Source organism: Theropithecus gelada, chromosome 10, assembly GCF_003255815.1.
Source record: "Theropithecus gelada isolate Dixy chromosome 10, Tgel_1.0, whole genome shotgun sequence".
Lineage (NCBI taxonomy): Eukaryota > Metazoa > Chordata > Mammalia > Primates > Cercopithecidae > Theropithecus > Theropithecus gelada.
The window spans coordinates 39,848,758-39,867,987 of record NC_037678.1 but is presented as its reverse complement, the minus strand read 5'-3'; the positions used below and the strand labels follow the sequence as shown (position 1 = coordinate 39,867,987).

Genomic DNA, 19,230 nt, shown 5'->3' with positions numbered 1-19,230 from the left:
TCTTCTTTGGAAAAATGTGTATCCAAATCCTTTGCCGTTTTATAGTTAGACTGTCTTTTTATTATAGAGTTATATTTATACCTTCTGCAAGGAAGTTCCTTATCAGATACAGGATTTGCAAATACTTTCTCCCAATCTGTGGGTCGTCTTTTCACTTTGCTGATGGTTTTCTTTGAAGCAAAAAAGTTTTCTGTTGTTGTTTGGGTGAAGTGTTAGAACACTTACTGTGCTTTAAAGAGGAACACGTTTTAAGCACCCCCGCACGGGGCGGAGCAGGGCGGAGTCCCCGGCGGGAAGGGACCCGAGGCCTCGGCTGCGCCTGCGCCGACGCCGGCGCGTGAGCCCGAGCTCGTGCCTGGCGGAGCGCGCGCCCGCCCCCGAGTGCGCCTGCGCGGAGCTCGTGGCCGCGCCTGCTCCCGCCGGGGGCTCCTTGCTCGGCCGGGCCGCGGCCATGGGAGAGGCCGAGGTGGGCGGCGGGGGCGCCGCAGGCGACAAGGGCCCAGGGGAGGCGGCCACCAGCCCGGCGGAGGAGACAGTGGTGTGGAGCCCCGAGGTGGAGGTGTGCCTCTTCCACGCCATGCTGGGCCACAAGCCAGTCGGTGAGCGCCCAGGCCGCGGACGCGCGTGGGGGCGGGGCGGGCAACCGGCGGGGCGGGGCGGGGCCTGCGCTCGCGACACCCGCGCCCCCACGCGCCCCGCCGAGCCCGGGCCGTGACACCCCCGCCACACCCGTCCCGGGACCCCCGCCCCCTCCCACGCGCCCTTCGGACCCCGCCCCGGACCCCGCCCCCGGCCCCTACCCCCGTGACACCGCGAGGCCCCAGCCCGCAGCGCCCCACCCCCACCTCTGCCCCGGGACGCCCCACCCCCTCCCACACACACCACCCAGCCCTGCCCCCCGACAGCCCCTCCGCACCCTGGCCCGCCCCATCCCACCGCGGCCACCCTTGCCCCTCCAGTCCCCAGGGCACCCTGTCCCCTCCATCCCCTTTCTCCTCCCCTCTGACCGGTTGTCCCGCCGCCCCTCCTCCCCCCAGGTGTGAACCGACACTTCCACATGATTTGTATCCGGGACAAGTTCAGCCAGAACATCGGGCGGCAGGTCCCATCCAAGGTCATCTGGGACCACCTGAGCACCATGTACGACATGCAGGCACTGGTGAGCCCAACCGCCCTCCCTGTGCTGCCCGATGGGGGCACGAACCCACACACCGCTGAGGGTCAGCCTGAGCTGGGCAGAGCAGAGGCTGGGGTCCACTGGGCAGAGCAGAGGCCCCTCCATGCCTGCTGGGGTCCGCTGGGCAGAGCCCCCTGCAGGGAGACCCATCCTTAAGGAGGGCATCCCAGGGCTCCCGAGCCTGTCATGGAAAGCACAAACACAGTGCTAGCAGCTGGCCAGCTTTTCAGGGGGCCTGCTTTAGACTGGGTGCTGGGCCAGAGCCTCCAGCTGAGACCCTGGGGAGGGAGGGAAGGATGCAGAGGCCCCAGGCCCTTAGGCCCTTGTCAGCCTCCTGGGATGCCCCAGAAGTGCTTTAGGCAGAGGGTGACCCTATCTGAGTCACACCAAGGTGAATTTGGTGGCTTCTGTGGGAGTCAGGCAAATAGAGTCCCAGTCCTCACAGAGCTTGGAGCTGGCAGTGTGTGACGGGTGAGCGCGTTAACTAGGTAAGCAGGGTGGCCACAAGAGACAGGTGGGTGTTCCAGGCTCTGTGGCAGTAGGAGGTGGTGGGTCCAGGAGCTGAAAGAAGGTGGTATGCTTGGAGAATGGGGTGGGGGTCAGGGGTCAGGTGACCAGGAGGAGTGGGGACCTGTGCTGGTGGAAAGAGAGTCTGTGCCAGCCACGCTGGACTCAGGGCCACACCAGCCCTTCCAGGAAGACATAGGGGCACCACTGAGGCAAGGAATGCTTGCCGTTGACATTGGTGGAGTGATGTGTGTCTCCTTGTCATAGCTGTAGAAAGGGGACAGAGATGCCAGCCGTGCAGGGGCCTGGCTGTCTGAGGAGAGGAAGGATGCTCAGCCCTAGAAATGCCCTGCAAGCTTAAGCCCCTGTTGCTGCCGCGTCGTGTGTTGAGGACGTTCTGAGCCAGTGCGGCATTTGCACTGGGTGGCCAGTACCTAGTGGCCCAGACACAGCTGGCTACTAAGCTCACAAGGTCCTCCCTGGACCTGCTCCTCCCTAGAGCGTATCCATCAGCCATTGAACCCTGGTCGCCACCCCTCAGGGTCAGAGGCCCCCTGTCACCAAACTCCCAGCAGCTTCTTGGTTGTGGGAGAGGGCACCAGGACCCCAGACACCTCCCACACCGGGATTTGGAGAGATCGGTGTAAATCTATGCCTGTCTCTGGGGAAGACAAACAGCTCCAAGGCCCATAATGTCCCCTGGGGCATGGGTGCTGGCTCAGATGAGCACAGCAGCCCACATGACACTCAGGAAGCCATGTGGGACCGCCAGGCCTTTCAGCCCTAGGATTGTGGCCCTGTTCCTTATTCCTGCAGTGGCCTATGACATCAGTAAGGACTGGGCAAGACCACAGGCTAGCACTTTCTCTGGACCATGACACTTCTGTGTGACTGAGATCTGAGTCTTTCAGACCTTATGAAATACAGAGCCCCTGGAGTACCCCCGAGAGGCTGACCAGCTGGCCCAGGAGATTTTGAGGAGCACAAATGTGGCCTGACTGCCTGTTCCATACAGCACCCAAACTGCCGAGTAGAAGCCCCTGTCTCCTGAATCGCCTCCCAGTCCAGGGCCCTTCCCGCCAGCTCCACTTTTCCCTGGCTCCCGGTCTCTCTCTCTGGTCTGTGTGACCTCAGGAGGGCAGTGCCTGGCAAGCACTCAGGTGGCCCTGCTCCATCTGCTCTTCTTCCTTGCCTGGTTCTGTGCCTGTGGCGCTCCCAACTGACACCCTCAGTGTCCATGGGTTCCTGCCACGTGAATGAGAACTCGAGGCGCCTGCAGCCTTTCCCCAGGGCTGTCACCGTGCCCTCTGCATGCTGCCTTGGGGAACGCAGTCTCTTGGTGAGACCGTAGGCCGTGGTGGGCAGGCAGGACCCACAGGTGTGCAGTCTCTTGGTGAGACCATAGGCCGTGGTGGGCAGGCAGGGCCCACAGGTGTGTGTCACCAGGGCTACCCGGTCCTCAGGGCCCACCTTAGTGATGCCGGCCCCGGTGGGTCTTCCTGACCCCTGCACGTGTCTCCACTGGTTCTGCCCTCCCTGGGTCTGTCTGAAAAGCCCAGCTGTAGCAGGCACTGTTCACAAAAAGAAGAAATGCTCTTTGCCCATGCCCCGCCCACCGCAGCCTCCAACACAGTGACGTGTGCTCGCTGGCTGCTCGCCAAGTGGCTCTTACATGGCTGTAGTGGCTTCTTGAAACCGCATCTTCACCCTTGTTTCTTAAAACTCTCTATTTGACATCAGCATGAGTCTGAGATTCTTCCATTCCCGAATCCAGAGAGGAACTTCGTCCTTCCAGAAGAGATCATTCAGGAGGTCCGAGAAGGTGAGACTCGGGAGAGGTTGGGCTTGGGAATCAGAAAAGGCCAGACCCTGGCCAAGGGCGGGGAGGTGAGGGTGAGGACCCCGGGCCTCCAGGGAGGTGTGAGGGTCCAGCGCAGACCCCGCCCCACCTGTGCTTGGGTGGTCTTGGAACCTCCGGGATTGGAGAGGACTTTGTTTGAGAGCAGTGGCTGGACGGAAGCTGAGGCCCGTGTGGGCAGCAAGCGTCGGAGCAGTCCCTGGCCTGACCATCCCCCAGCGTCGGCCACCACCGTGGGTTTTCGGTGAGCGTCAGCTGTCTCCTCCACAGGAAAAGTGATGATAGAAGAGGAGATGAAAGAGGAGATGAAGGAAGACGTGGACCCCCACAATGGGGCTGACGATGGTGAGTGTGGCTCTCACCCTGCCCTAATGCCCTTTGGGGCTCAGCACCCTGAGGCCACCCTCAGGCAGGGCACAGTCAGGTGGGCGTAGAGCCTGCGGTGTAGAGGCCCCGGGCAGGACATCTAGGCACAGGATGGATCCTGCAGTGCCCCCTCCCCAAGAGCTGAGTTCGGCTCCATGTTGTAGGCTGGGGTCTGAGTGGTGGTCCCTGCAGTGCCCACAGCAGGGAGGTCCTCAGGAGGACCAGGCCCCTCTGCAGGCCCACATGCAAAGGGCTCCCAGCTCAGGAGGAAGCTTTGGGTTCAGAGGGTCACGTGTCAATATGCAGATTTTTGTAACTGAACAGGAAGACAAAAATAAGATTCTGGATATTCTGTTTTCAGCCAAGTGATTTTTCGTTTCTCAGTTTTTTCATCTTCAGGGAGTTTGGGGAAAGCAACAGAAAAATCCAGCAAAGACAAAGAGAAGAACTCCTCAGACTTGGGGTGCAAAGAAGGCGCAGACAAGCGGAAGCGCAGCCGGGTCACCGACAAAGTCCTGACCGCGAACAGCAACCCCTCTAGTCCCAGCGCTGCCAAGCGGCGCCGCACATAGACCCCTCAGTCCTGGCGGCAGCAGAGAAGCGGGTGAAGAGCTGTGGTCACTGACGGGGTCGGCTGGGTCTGAGTGCCACCCCCCAGGCCACAGTGATATCACCCCAGTGCCGTGAGCCCACACTGCCCACCCTCAGGCTCTCAGGTGAACGTGGCCGTCAGCGGGGAAACGTGTGTCAGTTGGACCATGTGGGACCCTGATGGACCTGAAAGACCAGGATCAATCCAGCTCAGATGCTGAGGGCTCTGAAGCCTCGTTCTGTCTTCTCTGGAGCAGCTGTGGCTTCCCCGGGGCTGCTTGGTGACATGGATTAGCTCTACATGGGCTGCAGCGTTTGGGATCCAGGCTACCTAGAGGGGCATCAGGCCAGGGGAAAACCTCGGATTAGCAAGCAATAAAAACATGACCTCACTCTTCCTCAAAGGAGCCACTGGTCTTCCCTGCGTGACTCAGTTCTTTCCATCTGTTTGTCCCGCTGCAAGCCTGTTTCTGCACTGACTGTGACATCAGAACATGGCCTTCCTGTCACCCCTCCGTGCCACGCACTGACAGCCCCCCCTCCACCTGGGAAACTAAGAACTGGATATTTTGCCTCATTCACTTGTACTGTAACAATGTATATAATTTGGTTGGTATTTCACTATTTAATTTTTAAGAAGCCTATTTTACTAGTGTTTTATATGAACAAAGTACTGCAGAAGTTAAACCTGTGTTGTATTTTTTCTGAGATGTTTTGCTTTAAGAGATACTTTTTGCTCAGTTTTTATATGCCAGATACAGAGAATTTGTAGCGGTTATTTTTGTATGATCTAGTAACTTGCAAACAGACCAAATGGGTGAGAGGCGGGACCGTGCAGCTGTCGGGCTGAGGAGGAGGAGGTGGCCGCCCCAGTGCTGATGGAGATACCACTTTTGTGTGACTGCGAACATTAAAGCACAAAAAAATCCAAACTGGAGTTGTGTGATTTTCATCCCAAAGTGAGTTAACTTTTCCTCCAAAAGGAAGTTTTTATTTTTCCAAGATTTATAACTAAAGCATACACTTAGATGACTTGTTAACATTCACTTGATACAATGTATAAACAAAATAGTAACAGATTCTGAGTGGTTATTTTGTGAACTGTGACAAGCACTTAAAATACAAAATGTTAGGAGGGCAAAACGGTGTGGGCCCTGGTAGGTCAGGCAGGCACCAGCGAGCTCCTTCCTGCTGAAAGCTGCGGCTGCGAGACGAGACCGCTGGCTGCGCCGCAGAGGGAAGTCCAGTGTTCCATGTGTGGACAGGGGGACGAGCGCTGTCCTGGCCAGCCAGCACACCCCAACGTCTTCAGCTTGACGCTGCTTCTCTGCCAGTGGAGTCTCCTCCACATGGGAACGTCCTGGCCGTCTGTCCCTGGAGTCCTCCTCACCATGACGCAGATCACAAGGCACCCACTAAAGAGGCAAAGCCAGGAATCCCGTGGTGTGATCGCCCTGTGTGGCACCTGGTGCTGGTCTGCACCAAACCCGCTGTTGCTTCTGGGGCAGAAGAGCCCAGGGAAGCTGCTGGTCTATGGCCTGCCCAAGCTGCACTCCCAGGGTAGAGCAGCTGCCTGGGGGACCCTGTGGGTCCCTTTTCTATAGAGACAGGACAAATCCGCAGCCCTGCTGTAACAGCCTGCCACAAAGAGCAGGCACCTGGAGGGCCCCACATGCCTAGACCGAAGGACTGAACCTGCCTGGCATTCCTCCACTCACACCCCAAATACTCAGCCCTGCAGCCAGGGAAGGGTGGGGTCTCCCTTTGCTGCCCAAGTGTGCCCCCTTGCCCGTCCGATCTCTCCTGTGAGGTCAGCCTCAGGGCTTTGTGCCAGGTCCTGTCCTGGAGTCTGGATCTGGGACAGCAGTGTGGCTTCTAGGTACTCCAGAAGCAGCAGGGGAAAGGGGGACAAACGCTAACACAGGGTGTCACGGGATGGCCAGAAGGAGTCCTACTCTCCACCCAGGCTCACCATTGTAAACCTCCATCTAAAACTGCATCTTGGGTGACCTGAGATTGTGCTGGGAAAGACTGGTTAATAAATCTGCCTTATCTCGATTACTGTAACATTTTGCTGCACTTTCAGGAGAAAGCGAGAGCCCACAGAGTAAGCCCACTGGGCAGGCAAGCAGCATGCCCCCCACCCCGGGCCTCCCCTTCTGGACGAGAGGCTGACTGGTTAAAGTCAGGAGCCATGCTGCCCTTATGGACTCACAGGGACTTCCAGGCTTCCTTGTGGGGAGGCCCCGTTCATGTTCTGCTGGCAGGTGGGATGACCACGTCAAATTCACGAGTGTTGGGGCAAGGGTGATGTGGCCTCCAGTCCTGGTCAGCGCTGTACTTACCCCCTCCTGGCCCTAGGGGTCCTGTCTCTAACCTGGGGGCTTTATGTAATGCATACTCCACCATGTCATGTAGAAGGTGCAGACTGAACACAAATCTGAAAAGGAAAACGGAGCTGGCATGAGGCTGACCCGTGCACCGACGCTCAGGTGCCTGCTGCTGTAGAGGCGAGACATGGCACAGTGCGCGCTCAGGACAAGATCTGAATGGGTCAGAAGCCGCCGCTGATGTTGAGCCTGGAAGCCTCAGCAGCGGCTCTGTGCCTGGGACACCCAGGGCCCGAGAGCCCCTGCTGCCTCAGAGACATTTTCTCTATGGCTGGCAGCTGGGGTGGGGACTCAGTGAAGGCTGAGAGTGGGAGTGATCTGAACTCCCCTGCCTGCCCCACCCAGGGCGACCCAGGGGTGACTGGGAAAGGCAGTTGGGCTCTGCTGCTCCCCAAATAGCAGCGAATAAATACTGAGCGGCAGGGCACTGGCAGCCAGGCTCCCTGCTTGGCTGGTTGATTGAGGACAGGGCATGCTTGGGCCAAATCACGTGGCTGCCACTGGTCTTACCTGGAGAAGATATGAAGGCTGAAATCCAAGCCCTGAGCCACACAAAATTCTGCTGGGCTCCTTAGCTGTGAGCAACGCCTGCTCCAGGCACATCGCCTACTGCATGTACAGAGACCATTGCCCTTCGTGGGTGCCTGGGAGCTGTGTGTGTGTGTGTGTGTGTGTGTGTGTGTGTGTGTGTGTGTGAGACAGAGAGGGAGGGAGGGAGCGGGAGAGAGAGAGAGAGAGAGAAAGTGACAGAGAAGGAGAGCCCCTTTCCCCAGCCGCAACAGCAAACCCTTCTGGAATGCCGAGCCATACAGGACGTCACTGAACTGCAGAGGACGCTCTGAAGAAGCAATACTGTTGCACAGTCCCCTGCAGCAGCTCCTGCACTTCTTGGATTAGCATGCCCCCGAAATGAGCTCTGCACGCGCGCGCGCGCACACACACACACACACACGACACAAAAGCAACTAAAGAAGAAATTTGGTGTGGTGATATTTGTAAATAAGCAATTCAGTGTGGTGGTATTTGTAAAACACAAGTTGGGCAATGTCCCTTAATACTCTTTTTAGGGAAGTGGTTCTATATCCTGCCAACAGTAGGCAGCAGCAGGAATGCTGCCCCCTTGGAACAATGTTGTCAGCACCCAGTATGCTTGTCTTTCTGTTTTCTGGGGGCAGTGGAGGGAGCGGCCTGCCCACCCAAGTCTCAGATCATCCAAACCCTATACAACCACCCAGCACCCATCAACGTCCCCATCAGAGCCTCCCCACCCCCACCCCACCATCTATTCTGATGCTGTAAGCAGATCCCAGCTGTAAAGCATCTAACAAGAAGGTCAGGCAGCTCACTCAATCTCCCTGGGAAACCTGCCCTGGCCACTGCAGTAAGTTGATTTGCAGAAATGTCCAGAGCCCCAAAACTTCGGGGAATCACTACTGTCGTTTTAAGAAAGGGAGATGTATGTCCACAGGTTCCAACCACTAACACCAGTTAGCACCTACTAACAACGGTCAACAGGTCAGCAAAGATTAGGGCCCAGCGCCCAGAGAGTCCTTAACCTGTACTTGTGACCAGGATTGGAACACTTCCGTTCACGGCTGTCCCTGGCACATAGTACAAGGAATGTCACCAGTTCCCAGGTCCAGGCAGCCTAAGGCCTGCCAGTGGGCCTGCAGGGCTAGGAGATGGCAGTGTCCCCTGGGGGCTGGGCTGGGGCCCGCTCCACCTGTCCGCCACCATCATTCCAGGGACAACTCTGCCGGAAGCTATCCTCATGGCCAAGTCCAAAATCCAGATTTAGTTTTACCTAAATTTTTTGAAATGAAGTGGTATAGTAGTTACAGAAGAAGTTTATCTGGGGTGGTCACTCCTGATTTGTATTCCAAGAGGTCACCAACTTTGCCATGTATCACCAGCAGATGTCAAAGGTGGATGAGCAAGGGACCCGCGGTGCTGGGAAACGGCAGCTGAAAGTGACTGTGTGCTGCCCCAGATCTGCCAGTACTTAGAGAGACGGCCCTGAGGAGGCACTGGGCTGGCATCAGCTGTGTTGAACCGTCCCCAGGGTGACCCTCCTGGTGGCCCAGGCTTCGTGTGCTCCTCTCCCCTAAGTGCCTTCTTACAACTGAGAGAAGATGGCGAGAGAAGATGACAGCTTGCCCATGTCATCTTGGTTATATAAGACTCGGCACCCTAGAGAGAAAGAGTCCCCTGGTGGCTTCGAAAAGAAAACAGACATGCTTCGCACTGCGTGTGGAGGGACAGGGGTCCGCCAGCAGCTTCCAGGAGCTGAGTAAGGCCCCCGGCCCGCAGCAAAAGGACAGGGACCCCCACAAACCCAGCTTAGGGAGAAAGGCCCCTGTGGACCTGTGGCCCCTCCAGGGGTTATCCTCCAGGGGCCATTCTTCTGATGGGGACATCCTCTGGGGGCATTTCTCTTGGGGGACAGAAATATTCTTGGAAGGGGGGATTATCTGCGGGGCAGGCGTCCTCCGGGGAGAGAATCCTGCTGGGAGAACATCATCCGGAAGACATCCTTCCGAGGTACCCGGCTCATCTTCCGGGAGACGGTCCTCTGGGGGGCGGGCAGCCTTTGGGGACATTTTCGGGAGGGAGGATCTCCTAGGGCGGGCATCCTTGCGAGACGGGGTGGGGCGAATCCTCCCGGGTGGGCATCGTGGGGTGGGGGTGGGCGTTCTACGGGGGGCATCCTCCGGGGCGGACGTGGGGGGTTTCTGGGGGGGGGGGGGGGCGTTGCGCGCGGACGTGGGCGGGGCCTGGGCCGCTCCCTCCCGCCCCGCCCCGTCCCCCCCGCCCCCCGCCCCGCCCCCCGCGCTTCCTCCGCTTTAGGTTTCGCTTCCGCCTCCAGCGCGAGCCCCGCCGCCGCCGAGCATGGACGACCCGGACTGCGACTCCACCTGGGAGGAGGACGAGGAGGATGCGGAGGACGCGGAGGACCAGGACTGCGAGGACGGCGAGGCCGCCGGCGCGAGGGACGCGGACGCGGGGGACGAGGACGAGGACGAGGACGAGGAACCGGAGGAGCCGCGGGCGGCGCGGCCCAGCGCGCTCCAGGTGCGGCCCGCGGCGCTGACGAGGCCTGGGGTCCCCGGCGCCCCCCGCCTGGCTGCGTGGACCGGAGACCCCCCTCTCCCGGGCGGAGACACCTGGGGTCTCCTGGAGCTCCCGCAGCCCCGGGGACCCCACCCCAGACCGGCCGACCCCGGCCCCAGGGCCCGGCGGAGAAGTGCGGGGGCCGCGCGTGGGTGATAGAGCCTCCCGGGCCCCATCGTGCGTGGGAGCCGTTTCCCCCAGGGGTGCCTCGGGCGCGTCCCGTCTCCGGCCGCCGTGGCCGCCCCCGATGGGACCCCTCCTGCCTCAGGCCCGCGCCTTGGCCTCCTGGCGGCCCCTGCGCAGGCCCCGTGGCCTGGGGCTGGGTCTGGAGCCCGGGCCGGGGCCGGGTCTGGCCTGGGAGGCTTCGCTTCTGCACCTGCGGGAGCCCGGGGCTGGCTGGTGGGGCCTCCGCCTGTTACTTTTGTTACCGCCGGGCGCCTGTCAACGCCAGGGTTACTTTTGTTGCCAGTGGCTCCCTGAGCCGCGCTGGGAACGCCGCATTGTCACAGTCCGGTCCCGGTCGGGGAGCTGGGATTTATTTGGGAGCGCCCTTCCAGCTGAGCTGCCCGGGTTGTGGGGCCCGGGAAGTATCTGGAACTCCGAGCCATAGGCTCCGCATGGTTTCTCCCCTTGGCACCCAGCACTGTTTGCGTTTGCGCCTGGCCATGGTGGAGTGGGCAGTGAGAGAGCACGGAGGGGCTGGGCCCTGTCGCCGGGAGGGCAGCTGCCAGGCAGGCTGGGCAGGGGGGCAGGGTCTGGCACTGTCCCCCAGGACGGCGTGACCCCTGGGTGAGCTCTGACGGGCTCCCCTCACTGGAGTTCCTCAGGCCACTCTCCTGAAGCGGTGCTCAGAGGCCCTGACCATCCTGCCAGGCGCCTGTGACCTTTGACCTCTTCCCTTCTGCCTCCTGCTGTGGCTTGTCCCCAAGCCCCTCCCCTTCTCCTTTGGACCCCTCAGGCCTCCTGAGCTGCCTGCGCTGGACCCTGGCGGGGCTGTTTCACTTTCTCTTGGGCAGTGTCATGTGTGCACCTGTGGGCTGACTGTGGCCACGTGCAGTCAGGACCCAGCCTCCAGAACTGACCCAGGGAGGCTCCCGCTGGCCCCAGGAAGAAGTAGAAACTGATGGCTGGGCCGGGCGAGAGAACCACAGGAGCAGGCCCTGTTGAGAAGTCAGGCTGAGAGGCGGGTGGTGGTGGCTCAGGCCTGTAATCCCAGCACTTTCGGAGGCCTAGGTGGTCAGATCACCAGAAGTTAGGAGTCCAAGATTAGCCTGGCCAACATGGTGAAACTCTGTCTCTACTAAAAACACAAAATTAACCAGGCATGGTGATGGGCACCTGTAATCCCGGCTACTCGAGAGGTTTAAGCAGGAGAATCACCGAAACCTGACAGGTGGAGGTTGCAGTGAGTGGAGATTGCATGAAGCTCCCATCTCCGGGGGAAAGAAAAAGAAGGAAATCAGGCAAAGAGGCAATGCCAGGCCCCAGCCGGAGCTCAGCGGGGAGCCAGGGGATACAGTGGCTGACTGGGCCTCCCAGACCCCCTTCTAGCACTCCCCGGGGATCCTGGGTCCCAGTTGTTGCCCTGGACAAGCACACCCATTCCTGCCCTACCCACCGAGTGGGGCTCAGCCCCAGCCCCCCTACCCTCATCACAAAGTCAGGGCTGTGTCCCAGCATCCTCATCACTAGGTACTTCCAGCCCTTTGCTTAGCCTCATGATGCTTGGCCTGCAGAGATGGGGGCTGAAGGGCTTGGGGCATCAAGAGGACCTGAAGTCTTGCTGAGAAGCCATCTCCAGACAGGGCTGGAGGCTGGAGACTCAGGGCCTGACCTCACCATGGCCAGTGAGGTGTGGGGTTGGGCAGGGAAGGGGCATTCATTCATTAGACGCTGCCAGAAGCACCTGGGTCCCCTCCTGGGGCTATAGGTGGTGAGGCCACTGCCCCCAAGAACGCAGCCTGGTGACTTCAGAGCACAAAGCAGGGGAGTCTTCAGGGGCACAGAACAGAGGCTGAACCCAGAGTGGGGGGTGGCCAGCAGGCCTAGGAGGAGGAGAGGGTCAGGGCCACACCCCTGGGGAGGTGCACGTCAGCCAGGGGCCATCCTAAGGTGGAAACCAGGAGTCCCAAGGGGGCCTATAGAAGGAGCAGACCCCTACTTGGCTACTGTAGCCCTCTCTGGTTCTGTGCAGGGTGTTCGGGTACTTTACTGAGCCCCAAATCTGCCCCACTGGGAACCCCCGAAAAAGAACCAGGGCGGGAGAATGAAAGGGAGGAGCCGTGAAACCCCCATCCTTTAAAGACAGGCCCAGGCCCTGCAGCCCTCACCATGGTGGGGGCTCACTTGGGGGTCTCCCATGGGGGTCCTAATCCCATCTCTTCTCTTCCCAGTCCAGGATGACAGGGTCCCGAAACTGGCGAGCCACGAGGGACATGTGTAGGTACCGGCACAACTACCCGGTACGTGCCTGCCCCTGCCCCAGGACACAGAGCCCTCCCACCAGCAGCTCTTCTCAGAATGTCCCGGCTTCTTCTGGAAGGCCGGCCTGGCTTGCTGTGCCAGGGCCACAGTTCTGGGCAGGACCCTGCCTGGGGCACAGCCTGGTGTAGATTCAGAGCCCTGCCCATCCCCTCTCGTGGGAGACCACGGGCGTCCCCCTACCTTTCTGAGCACACTGTAGCCTTCCAAATGTGGCCATAGTGCCAGCCATGATGTCACCCACACGGCACCCCACCCCATGCCAGTCCTGTCTCCTGCGGGTGGTGGTTGTCCTCAGCAATTACCCTCCACACCCCTGAATCACAGAAACTCCTGTGCTGCCTTCAGGGTGCTGAGGAGGGGACCTGCCAGACCTGCCAGGCCTGGCCTGGCTGGCGAGATGGGGAAGGGGGGGTCCCTGCCGCTTGGAGACAGCTGCTGTCCTCTGAATGGCCCCCACCTGCGGAGTGAGGAGCCATGCGGACTCCTAGGGTCTTGGGCCAGCCTGGAGGTTTGCAGGTGCTCCTCCCCGAAAGGCACGGAGGGCCCCAGGGCAGCTTGTGTCTGATGGGTCCCTGCTGTCCCCTTTCCCTGGCTCTTCAGGATCTGGTGGAACGAGACTGCAATGGGGACACGCCAAACCTGAGTTTCTACAGAAATGAGATCCGCTTCCTGCCCAATGGTAGGTGCCCCACAACCGCTGGCAGCCGGCACTTCCATCCTTGCCTGGCGGGGGTGGTCCACTGGGGCCTGGTTTGGGATGTCCCCCCCCGGGATTACCGGGACCACGGCTTTCAAATAGCGCCACAGTGCCCCCTGGAGGCGGCCAGAGGGACTCCAGGTCCCCCAGCCTGGGATCTCTGCAGAGGTGTTTGGGTCAGGGTGGGCTAAGTTTGCAAAGAGCCAGAGACTGAATATCGGCAGCTTTTCAGGCCACACGGTCTCTATCAAAACCACTGAGCTCCTCCACGACCTCATGAAAGCCACACATAAACCAAGGAGCTAAGGATGGTTTTTATATTTTTAAATAGTTGGAAAAAAATTAAAGTAGAGGCCGGGCCTGGTGGCTCATGCTTGTAGTCCCAGCACTTGGGGAGGCCGAGGCGGGTGGATCACACAGTCAGGAGTTCGAGACCAGCCTGGCCAATATGGCGAAACCCCGTCTCTACTAAAAATACAAAAAAAATTAGCCGGGTGTGGTAGTGTGCGCCTGTAGTCCCAGCTACTCAGGAGGCTGAAGCAGGAGAATTGCTTGAACCTGGGAGGTGGAGGTTGCAGTGAGCCGAGATGACGCCACTGTGCTCCAGCCTGGGCGACAGAGCGAGACTCCCTCTCAAAAAAAATAGAACAGTATTCTATGACTTTAATATTATAGGAAATTAAAATGTCGGTGTCAATAAAGTTTCATGGGCACATTCCACACCTGTTTGTGCATTTGTCATGGCTGCAACGTGAAACAAAGAGACTGGGTGGCTGCACAAAATACTGTCAGGCCCCCATCTCGGGAGACTGTGCCTGCCACATCACGGGGCTGGCTTCAGCTGGGGGCTTTGTTTGAGGACAGATTTCTGTGGCTGACAGGCCACCTTTTGCGGGAGGCGCTGAGGCCCCCTCCTATACAGACAGTTCCTGGTCAAGGACCACTGGTTCCCCCAGAGGGACCTTCCGGGCTCTCACTTGGGTTTGCCGCCAGCCAGCAGCAAGGGTCCAGTTCACAGATGGCAGCAGGGCAAGGGCTGTGCGTCGGAGGAGGGATGGGCAGCCCCGCTGAGCCTGGCACCCTGAAGAGCCTCAGGAGACAGGGACGAGGAGTAGCTTAGGGAAGCTGCTGGCAGCACTGCCTCCCTTTGTCCCCCCCACACACCCTGTCCTCCTGAGCGCGGGCAGGGTAGCTGCCACAGCTGACTTGTCCCCATGGGGCTCCCAGGCTGTTTCATTGAGGACATTCTTCAGAACTGGAGGGACAACTATGACCTCCTTGAGGACAATCACTCCTACATCCAGTGGTGAGTTGGGGAGAATGGGAGGATGGGCGGTGGGGGAGGCTTCGGGGGAGGGGTCCTCCCAGGCAGGAGCCTTCCCCATGCTGCTTCCTGGTGTGACTGAGCACTCCCTGTCCTTCCTGGAAGCTGGTGTCCATATGACACGAATGGACATTACTGGACATGCAAGAGCCACTGAGGGAAGGCTCAGGTCTGTCCCCAGTCTGTGGGCTCTTGGTGACCAGGGGGACAGGAAGGGCTGCACACAAGCTCCCTGAAACGAGAGGGGCGGGTCCTGCCTGCCAGAGGGGCAGCCTTGGTGCCAGGAGGCCTCTGTGAGCCTCAAGAGGTGGCCCCTGTGTCCCACTCAGCTGGGGCAGGATCCTGGCATAGTGCTGGGGTGAGCCGCGTGGCAGGCGTCTCGGGGATCCACACTGTAGCCTCCCAAACACAGCAAGCCCTACTTTGGGGACAGCTCTCTGGGCGTCCACAGGGAGCCTCTGCTGGTGTGCGATGTGTCACGAGTGACAGCGCAAGAGAGGGAAGACTTCCGTGAGGAGTAGAAAGGAAGGCCCTGGTCTGCCCCGGGTGGATGGCCGCAGGGCCCGTTGCTGTCTGAGTCACCTCCCCAGTGCTGCTGAGCATGCAGGCTGTGGCTTGTGGCCACACACCTCCTGTCCTGGGCCCTCGCCCGCTCACCTGAGCTCTCCCACCCGAGCTCTCCCACCCTTGCTCCTCTGCCTAGCCACTCCCTCCTAGAGTTGAGCCTGGGGGAGCCCAGAGAGGATGGGAGCTGCCCCGGGCTACACAGCAAGTACGTGCCTGAGGGCTGGAAGCAGCTCTCCTAACCCCTTGCCTGGGCATCTCTTCTCCTGCAGGCTGTTTCCTCTGCGAGAACCGGGAGTGAACTGGCATGCCAAGCCCCTCACGCTCAGGGAGGTCGAGGTGAGCCAGGCCTTGGCTGTGGCTGGAGGGGGAGATGGGGAGGCCTGGGCAAGCCACGCCTCTTCAGAGACAGGGTCACATCTGACAGCAGGCATTGAGTGCCCCCTCAGGGGCCCCTTGAAAGGCAGAGGTCCAGTATGATGACCGTCAGTATGATGACCTTCCCTCCCCAGTGGTCCTCGCCCCACCAGGCATCTAGAGAAACCTAATTTCCGAGGCTGTTTGTCCGCATGCGGGAGTCTGGGGCAGAGCCCCTGAGAGACCTGGAATAATGGCGGGATCTGCCTTTCTCACCACTGGTTTAGGCTGGAGTGGGGTCACCCAAGTCTGGAAGCTGCCCCTGAAGGATGCAGGGACTTAGAGAGCCAAGGGGCCCCTCCTGGCGCTTTCCCATGGCCAGCGACTTCCTCTCGGGGGAGGGCAGCAGCCTCGGGCCCTGGCAAGAGCTCGGAGCAGCTCAGAGGAGAGATGAAGACATGAATGTGTCTCTTGTCACTTTACCCTAAAAGTCTAAGTTCAGGCCAGGTGCAGTGGCTCACATTTGTAATCCCCACACTGTGGGAGGCTGAGGCGGGTGGATCACCTGAGGTCAGGAGTTTGAGACCAGCCTGACCAACGTGACAAAACCCCGTCTCTACTAAAAATACAAAAAAAAGGCCGGGCGCGGTGGCTCACGCCTGTAATCTCAGCACTTTGGGAGGCCGAGAAGGGTGGATCACCTGAGGTCGGCAGTTCAAGACCAGCCTGACCAACATGGAGAAACCCCGTCTCTACTAAAAATACAAAATTAGCCAGGCATGGTGGCACATGCCTGTAATCCCAGCTACTCGGGAGGCTGAGGCATGAGAATCGCTTGAACCCGGGAGGCGGAGGTTGCGGTGAGCTGAGATCGCGCCACTGCACTCCAGCCTGGGCAAAAAAGAGCGAAACTCTGTCTCAAAAAAAAAAAAAATACAAAAAAAAAATAGCCAGGTGTGGTGGCGGGCACCTGTAATCCCAGCTACCTGGGAGGCAGAGGTTGCAGTGACTGAGATTGCACCACTGCACTCCAGCCTGGGCAACAGAGCAAGACTCTGTCTCTAAATGTATGTATGTATGTATGTATGTATATCTGTCTGTCTGTCTAGTCCAGGCCTCTGAGTGAGTCGGGACCCAAGGCCACCCCCACACTCCCTGAGAGAACCGGGGCTTCAGGGATGGGCCTGAGCTCTCCAAGGGGGTCTTTTCCAGGTGTTTAAAAGCTCCCGGGAGATCCAGGAGAGGCTTGTCCGGGCCTACGAACTCATGCTGGGCTTCTACGGGATCCGGCTGGAGGACCGAGGCACAGGCACAGTGGGCCGAGCACAGAACTACCAGAAGCGCTTCCAGAACCTGAACTGGTGAGGCCCAGCTACTCCTGCCCACCCCCAGCCCCAGCACAGAACAGGGTCACGTCAGGTTCCGGGCAGGTCACAGAGCGCTGCCGCAGACACAGAACTCCAGGGCCGCTTGGGCAGTGGACCAAGGCCCTGAGCCCCTCCTTGCTGCCTGTCAAGCCAGGCGGTCCCTCCCTCGTAGGGTTGGTGAGAAGGTAAAGAATGCTGTACCTGCACCTGGGAGGTGGCAGTCCGCACAGAGAAGCAAGCAGGGGTGAGGGAGAGTCTGCAGCGGTACAGCCAGCTCTCACAGGGTGATCAAGGCCCCTGTACCCTGGAGGGGCCCCTGGTGGTTCTTGTCCAGCCAGCTCCTCCCCACCAGCGGGACTCGGGGTACAGCCACTCTCTAGGTGATGTGTCAGTATCCCCCCCCCCAACCCCATGTGTCTAGGGCCCACAGGCCATTTTCACGGGGACAGCGTGAGTCCTCCCCTGGGCCCAGGGAGGCAAATGGAAAGAAAGACTGGATCGTGGGCCAGGATGGGGAGACTCCCGTGGAGCTGGGTGGGAGTGCAGGCCAGGACAGGGTGCGGCCCAGCAGGAGGGGCCCCGGCCATTGACCTCTGCTGACCCGGATCTCCCACAGGCGCAGCCACAACAACCTCCGCATCACGCGCATCCTCAAGTCTCTGGGTGAGCTGGGCCTTGAGCACTTCCAGGCGCCGCTGGTCCGCTTCTTCCTGGAGGAGACGCTGGTGCGGCGGGAGCTGCCCGGCGTGCGGCAGAGTGCCCTGGACTACTTCATGTTCGCCGTGCGCTGCCGGAACCAGCGCCGCCAGCTGGTGCACTTCGCCTGGGAGCACTTCCGGCCCCGCTGCAAGTTTGTCTGGGGGCCCCCAGACAAGCTGCGGAGGTTCAAGCCCAGCTCTCTGCCCCGTCCGCTCGAGGGCACCAGGAAGGCGGAGGAAGAAGGAAGCCCCGGGGACCCCGACCACAAGGCCAGCACCCAGGGTCGGACCTGTGGGCCAGAGCACAGCAAGGGTAGGGACAGGGTGGACGAGGGGCCCCAGCCACGGAATGTGGAGCCCCAGGATGCGGGACCCCTGGAGAGGAGCCAGGGGGATGAGGCAGGGGGCCACGGGGAAGATGGGCCAGAGCCCCTAAGCCCCAAGGAGAGCAAGAAGAGGAAGCTGGAGCTGAGCCGGCGGGAGCAGCCCCCAACAGAGTCAGGCCCTCAGAGTGCCTCGGAGGTGGAGAAGATCGCTCTGAACTTGGAGGGGTGTGCCCTCAGCCAGGGCAGCCTCAGGACGGGGACCCAGGAAGTGGGGGGCCAGGACCCCGGGGAGGCCGTGCAGCCCTGCCCCCAACCCCTGGGAGCCAGGGTGGCTGACAAGGTGAGGAAGCGAAGGAAGGTGGATGAGCGTGCTGGGGACAGTGCTGTGGTAGCCAGTGATGGCGCCCAGACCTTGGCCCTTGCCGGGTGCCCTGCCCCATCGGGGTACCCCAAGGCTGGACACAGTGAGAACGGGGTTGAGGAGGACACAGAAGGTCGAACGGGGCCCAAAGAAGGTACCCCTGGGAGCCCATCGGAGACCCCAGGCCCCAGCCCAGCAGGACCTGCAGGGGACGAGCCAGCTGAGAGCCCGTCGGAGACCCCAGGCCCCAGCCCAGCAGGATCTGCAGGGGACGAGCCAGCTGAGAGCCTGTCGGAGACCCCAGGCCCCAGCCCGGCAGGACCTGCAGGGGACGAGCCGGCCAAGGCAGGGGAGGCAGCGGAGGTGCAGGACACAGAGGTGAAGCCTTCTGCCAAATCTGGGAAGCCTTAAGGAAAGGATTCCCCGATGGCGTGTTGGCTCTCCTGGCCCTGCTGCAGGGGCCAGGGCTTCCGGAGCTGCTGCGGGCTCCCCTCAGGCTCTGCTCCGTGACCCATGACCTGCAGTGGTGGCCACTGTAGCGGCCACCGGAAAGTGCGAGGCCCTCAGGGAAGGCCAAGGCCTGCAGAAGCTTCCTGGCCTGGCTGTGTCTTCCCCACCCAGCTCTCCCCCGCACCCCTGTCTTTGTAAATTGACCTTTCTCGGGTGGAGGGGGTTGGGGGCAGGGCTGCTTTTCTTAGTCTGGTGCCAAGCAAGGCCTTTTCTGAATAAACTCGTTTGACTTTGAGTCTTTGGTATGGACTGGGGTCCTGTTGGGTGGCTGGTAGGGCTGGTGTCACAGCTGCTGTCCCTCCAGGCTCCGGTGGCCTGGCCCGGCTACTGCCTCGCATTGCTCCACCAGGTGCCCATGGGGGCAGAGTGGTGGCACAGCCCTCCCCACACACCCACTTGGCCACAGTCCCCAGGTGTGCACAGGTGGGCAGGCTGCACCCTCTCAGAGCCTTTGAAGGTCAGACCAAGGTCCCTCGGCAGGCTTTGCCACCTGTTGAAGATGAGTCTGGGGATTCCCCTGGGGTTGGCTGGGGGCAGTGCTT

The 19,230-nt window shown here is 60.4% G+C and overlaps 2 protein-coding genes and 1 long non-coding RNA gene across 8 annotated transcripts; 2 read left to right on the top strand and 1 right to left on the bottom strand.

Annotated features, from left to right (window-relative positions):
• The first annotated feature begins 338 nt into the window (after positions 1–338).
• Positions 339–6,566, top strand: MRGBP (MRG domain binding protein). 5 transcript variants are annotated; one of them, XM_025398391.1, is made up of 5 exons: positions 339–599; positions 1,038–1,159; positions 3,425–3,506; positions 3,813–3,887; positions 4,293–6,566. In XM_025398391.1, the coding sequence occupies exons 1-5, from the start codon at positions 452–454 to the stop codon at positions 4,478–4,480; spliced, it is 615 nt and encodes a 204-aa protein (XP_025254176.1). In that variant the 5' UTR covers positions 339–451; the 3' UTR covers positions 4,481–6,566. The 5 variants fall into 5 exon arrangements, 4 of the variants coding, with proteins under 4 accessions (XP_025254176.1, XP_025254175.1, XP_025254174.1 ...); XM_025398390.1 differs by having other exon boundaries at positions 385–599; positions 3,813–3,893; positions 4,293–6,557; XR_003121419.1 differs by having other exon boundaries at positions 386–599; positions 3,425–3,887; positions 4,293–4,484.
• On the bottom strand, positions 5,155–10,512 carry LOC112632616. Its single transcript, XR_003121420.1, has 3 exons — positions 10,377–10,512; positions 6,845–6,939; positions 5,155–5,914 (listed from the first exon to the last, which is right to left on the bottom strand). It is a non-coding gene; the product is annotated as an uncharacterized LOC112632616 (long non-coding RNA).
• OGFR (opioid growth factor receptor) lies at positions 8,731–18,923 on the top strand. Of its 2 annotated transcripts, XM_025398384.1 has the most exons (9): positions 8,731–9,179; positions 9,336–9,430; positions 9,756–9,961; positions 12,394–12,462; positions 13,085–13,163; positions 14,409–14,487; positions 15,342–15,408; positions 16,639–16,787; positions 17,410–18,923. In XM_025398384.1, the coding sequence occupies exons 1-9, from the start codon at positions 9,022–9,024 to the stop codon at positions 18,587–18,589; spliced, it is 2,082 nt and encodes a 693-aa protein (XP_025254169.1). In that variant the 5' UTR covers positions 8,731–9,021; the 3' UTR covers positions 18,590–18,923. The 2 variants fall into 2 exon arrangements, with proteins under 2 accessions (XP_025254169.1, XP_025254170.1); XM_025398385.1 differs by lacking the exons at positions 8,731–9,179; positions 9,336–9,430 and having other exon boundaries at positions 9,732–9,961; positions 12,399–12,462.
• Positions 18,924–19,230: the final 307 nt, after the last annotated feature.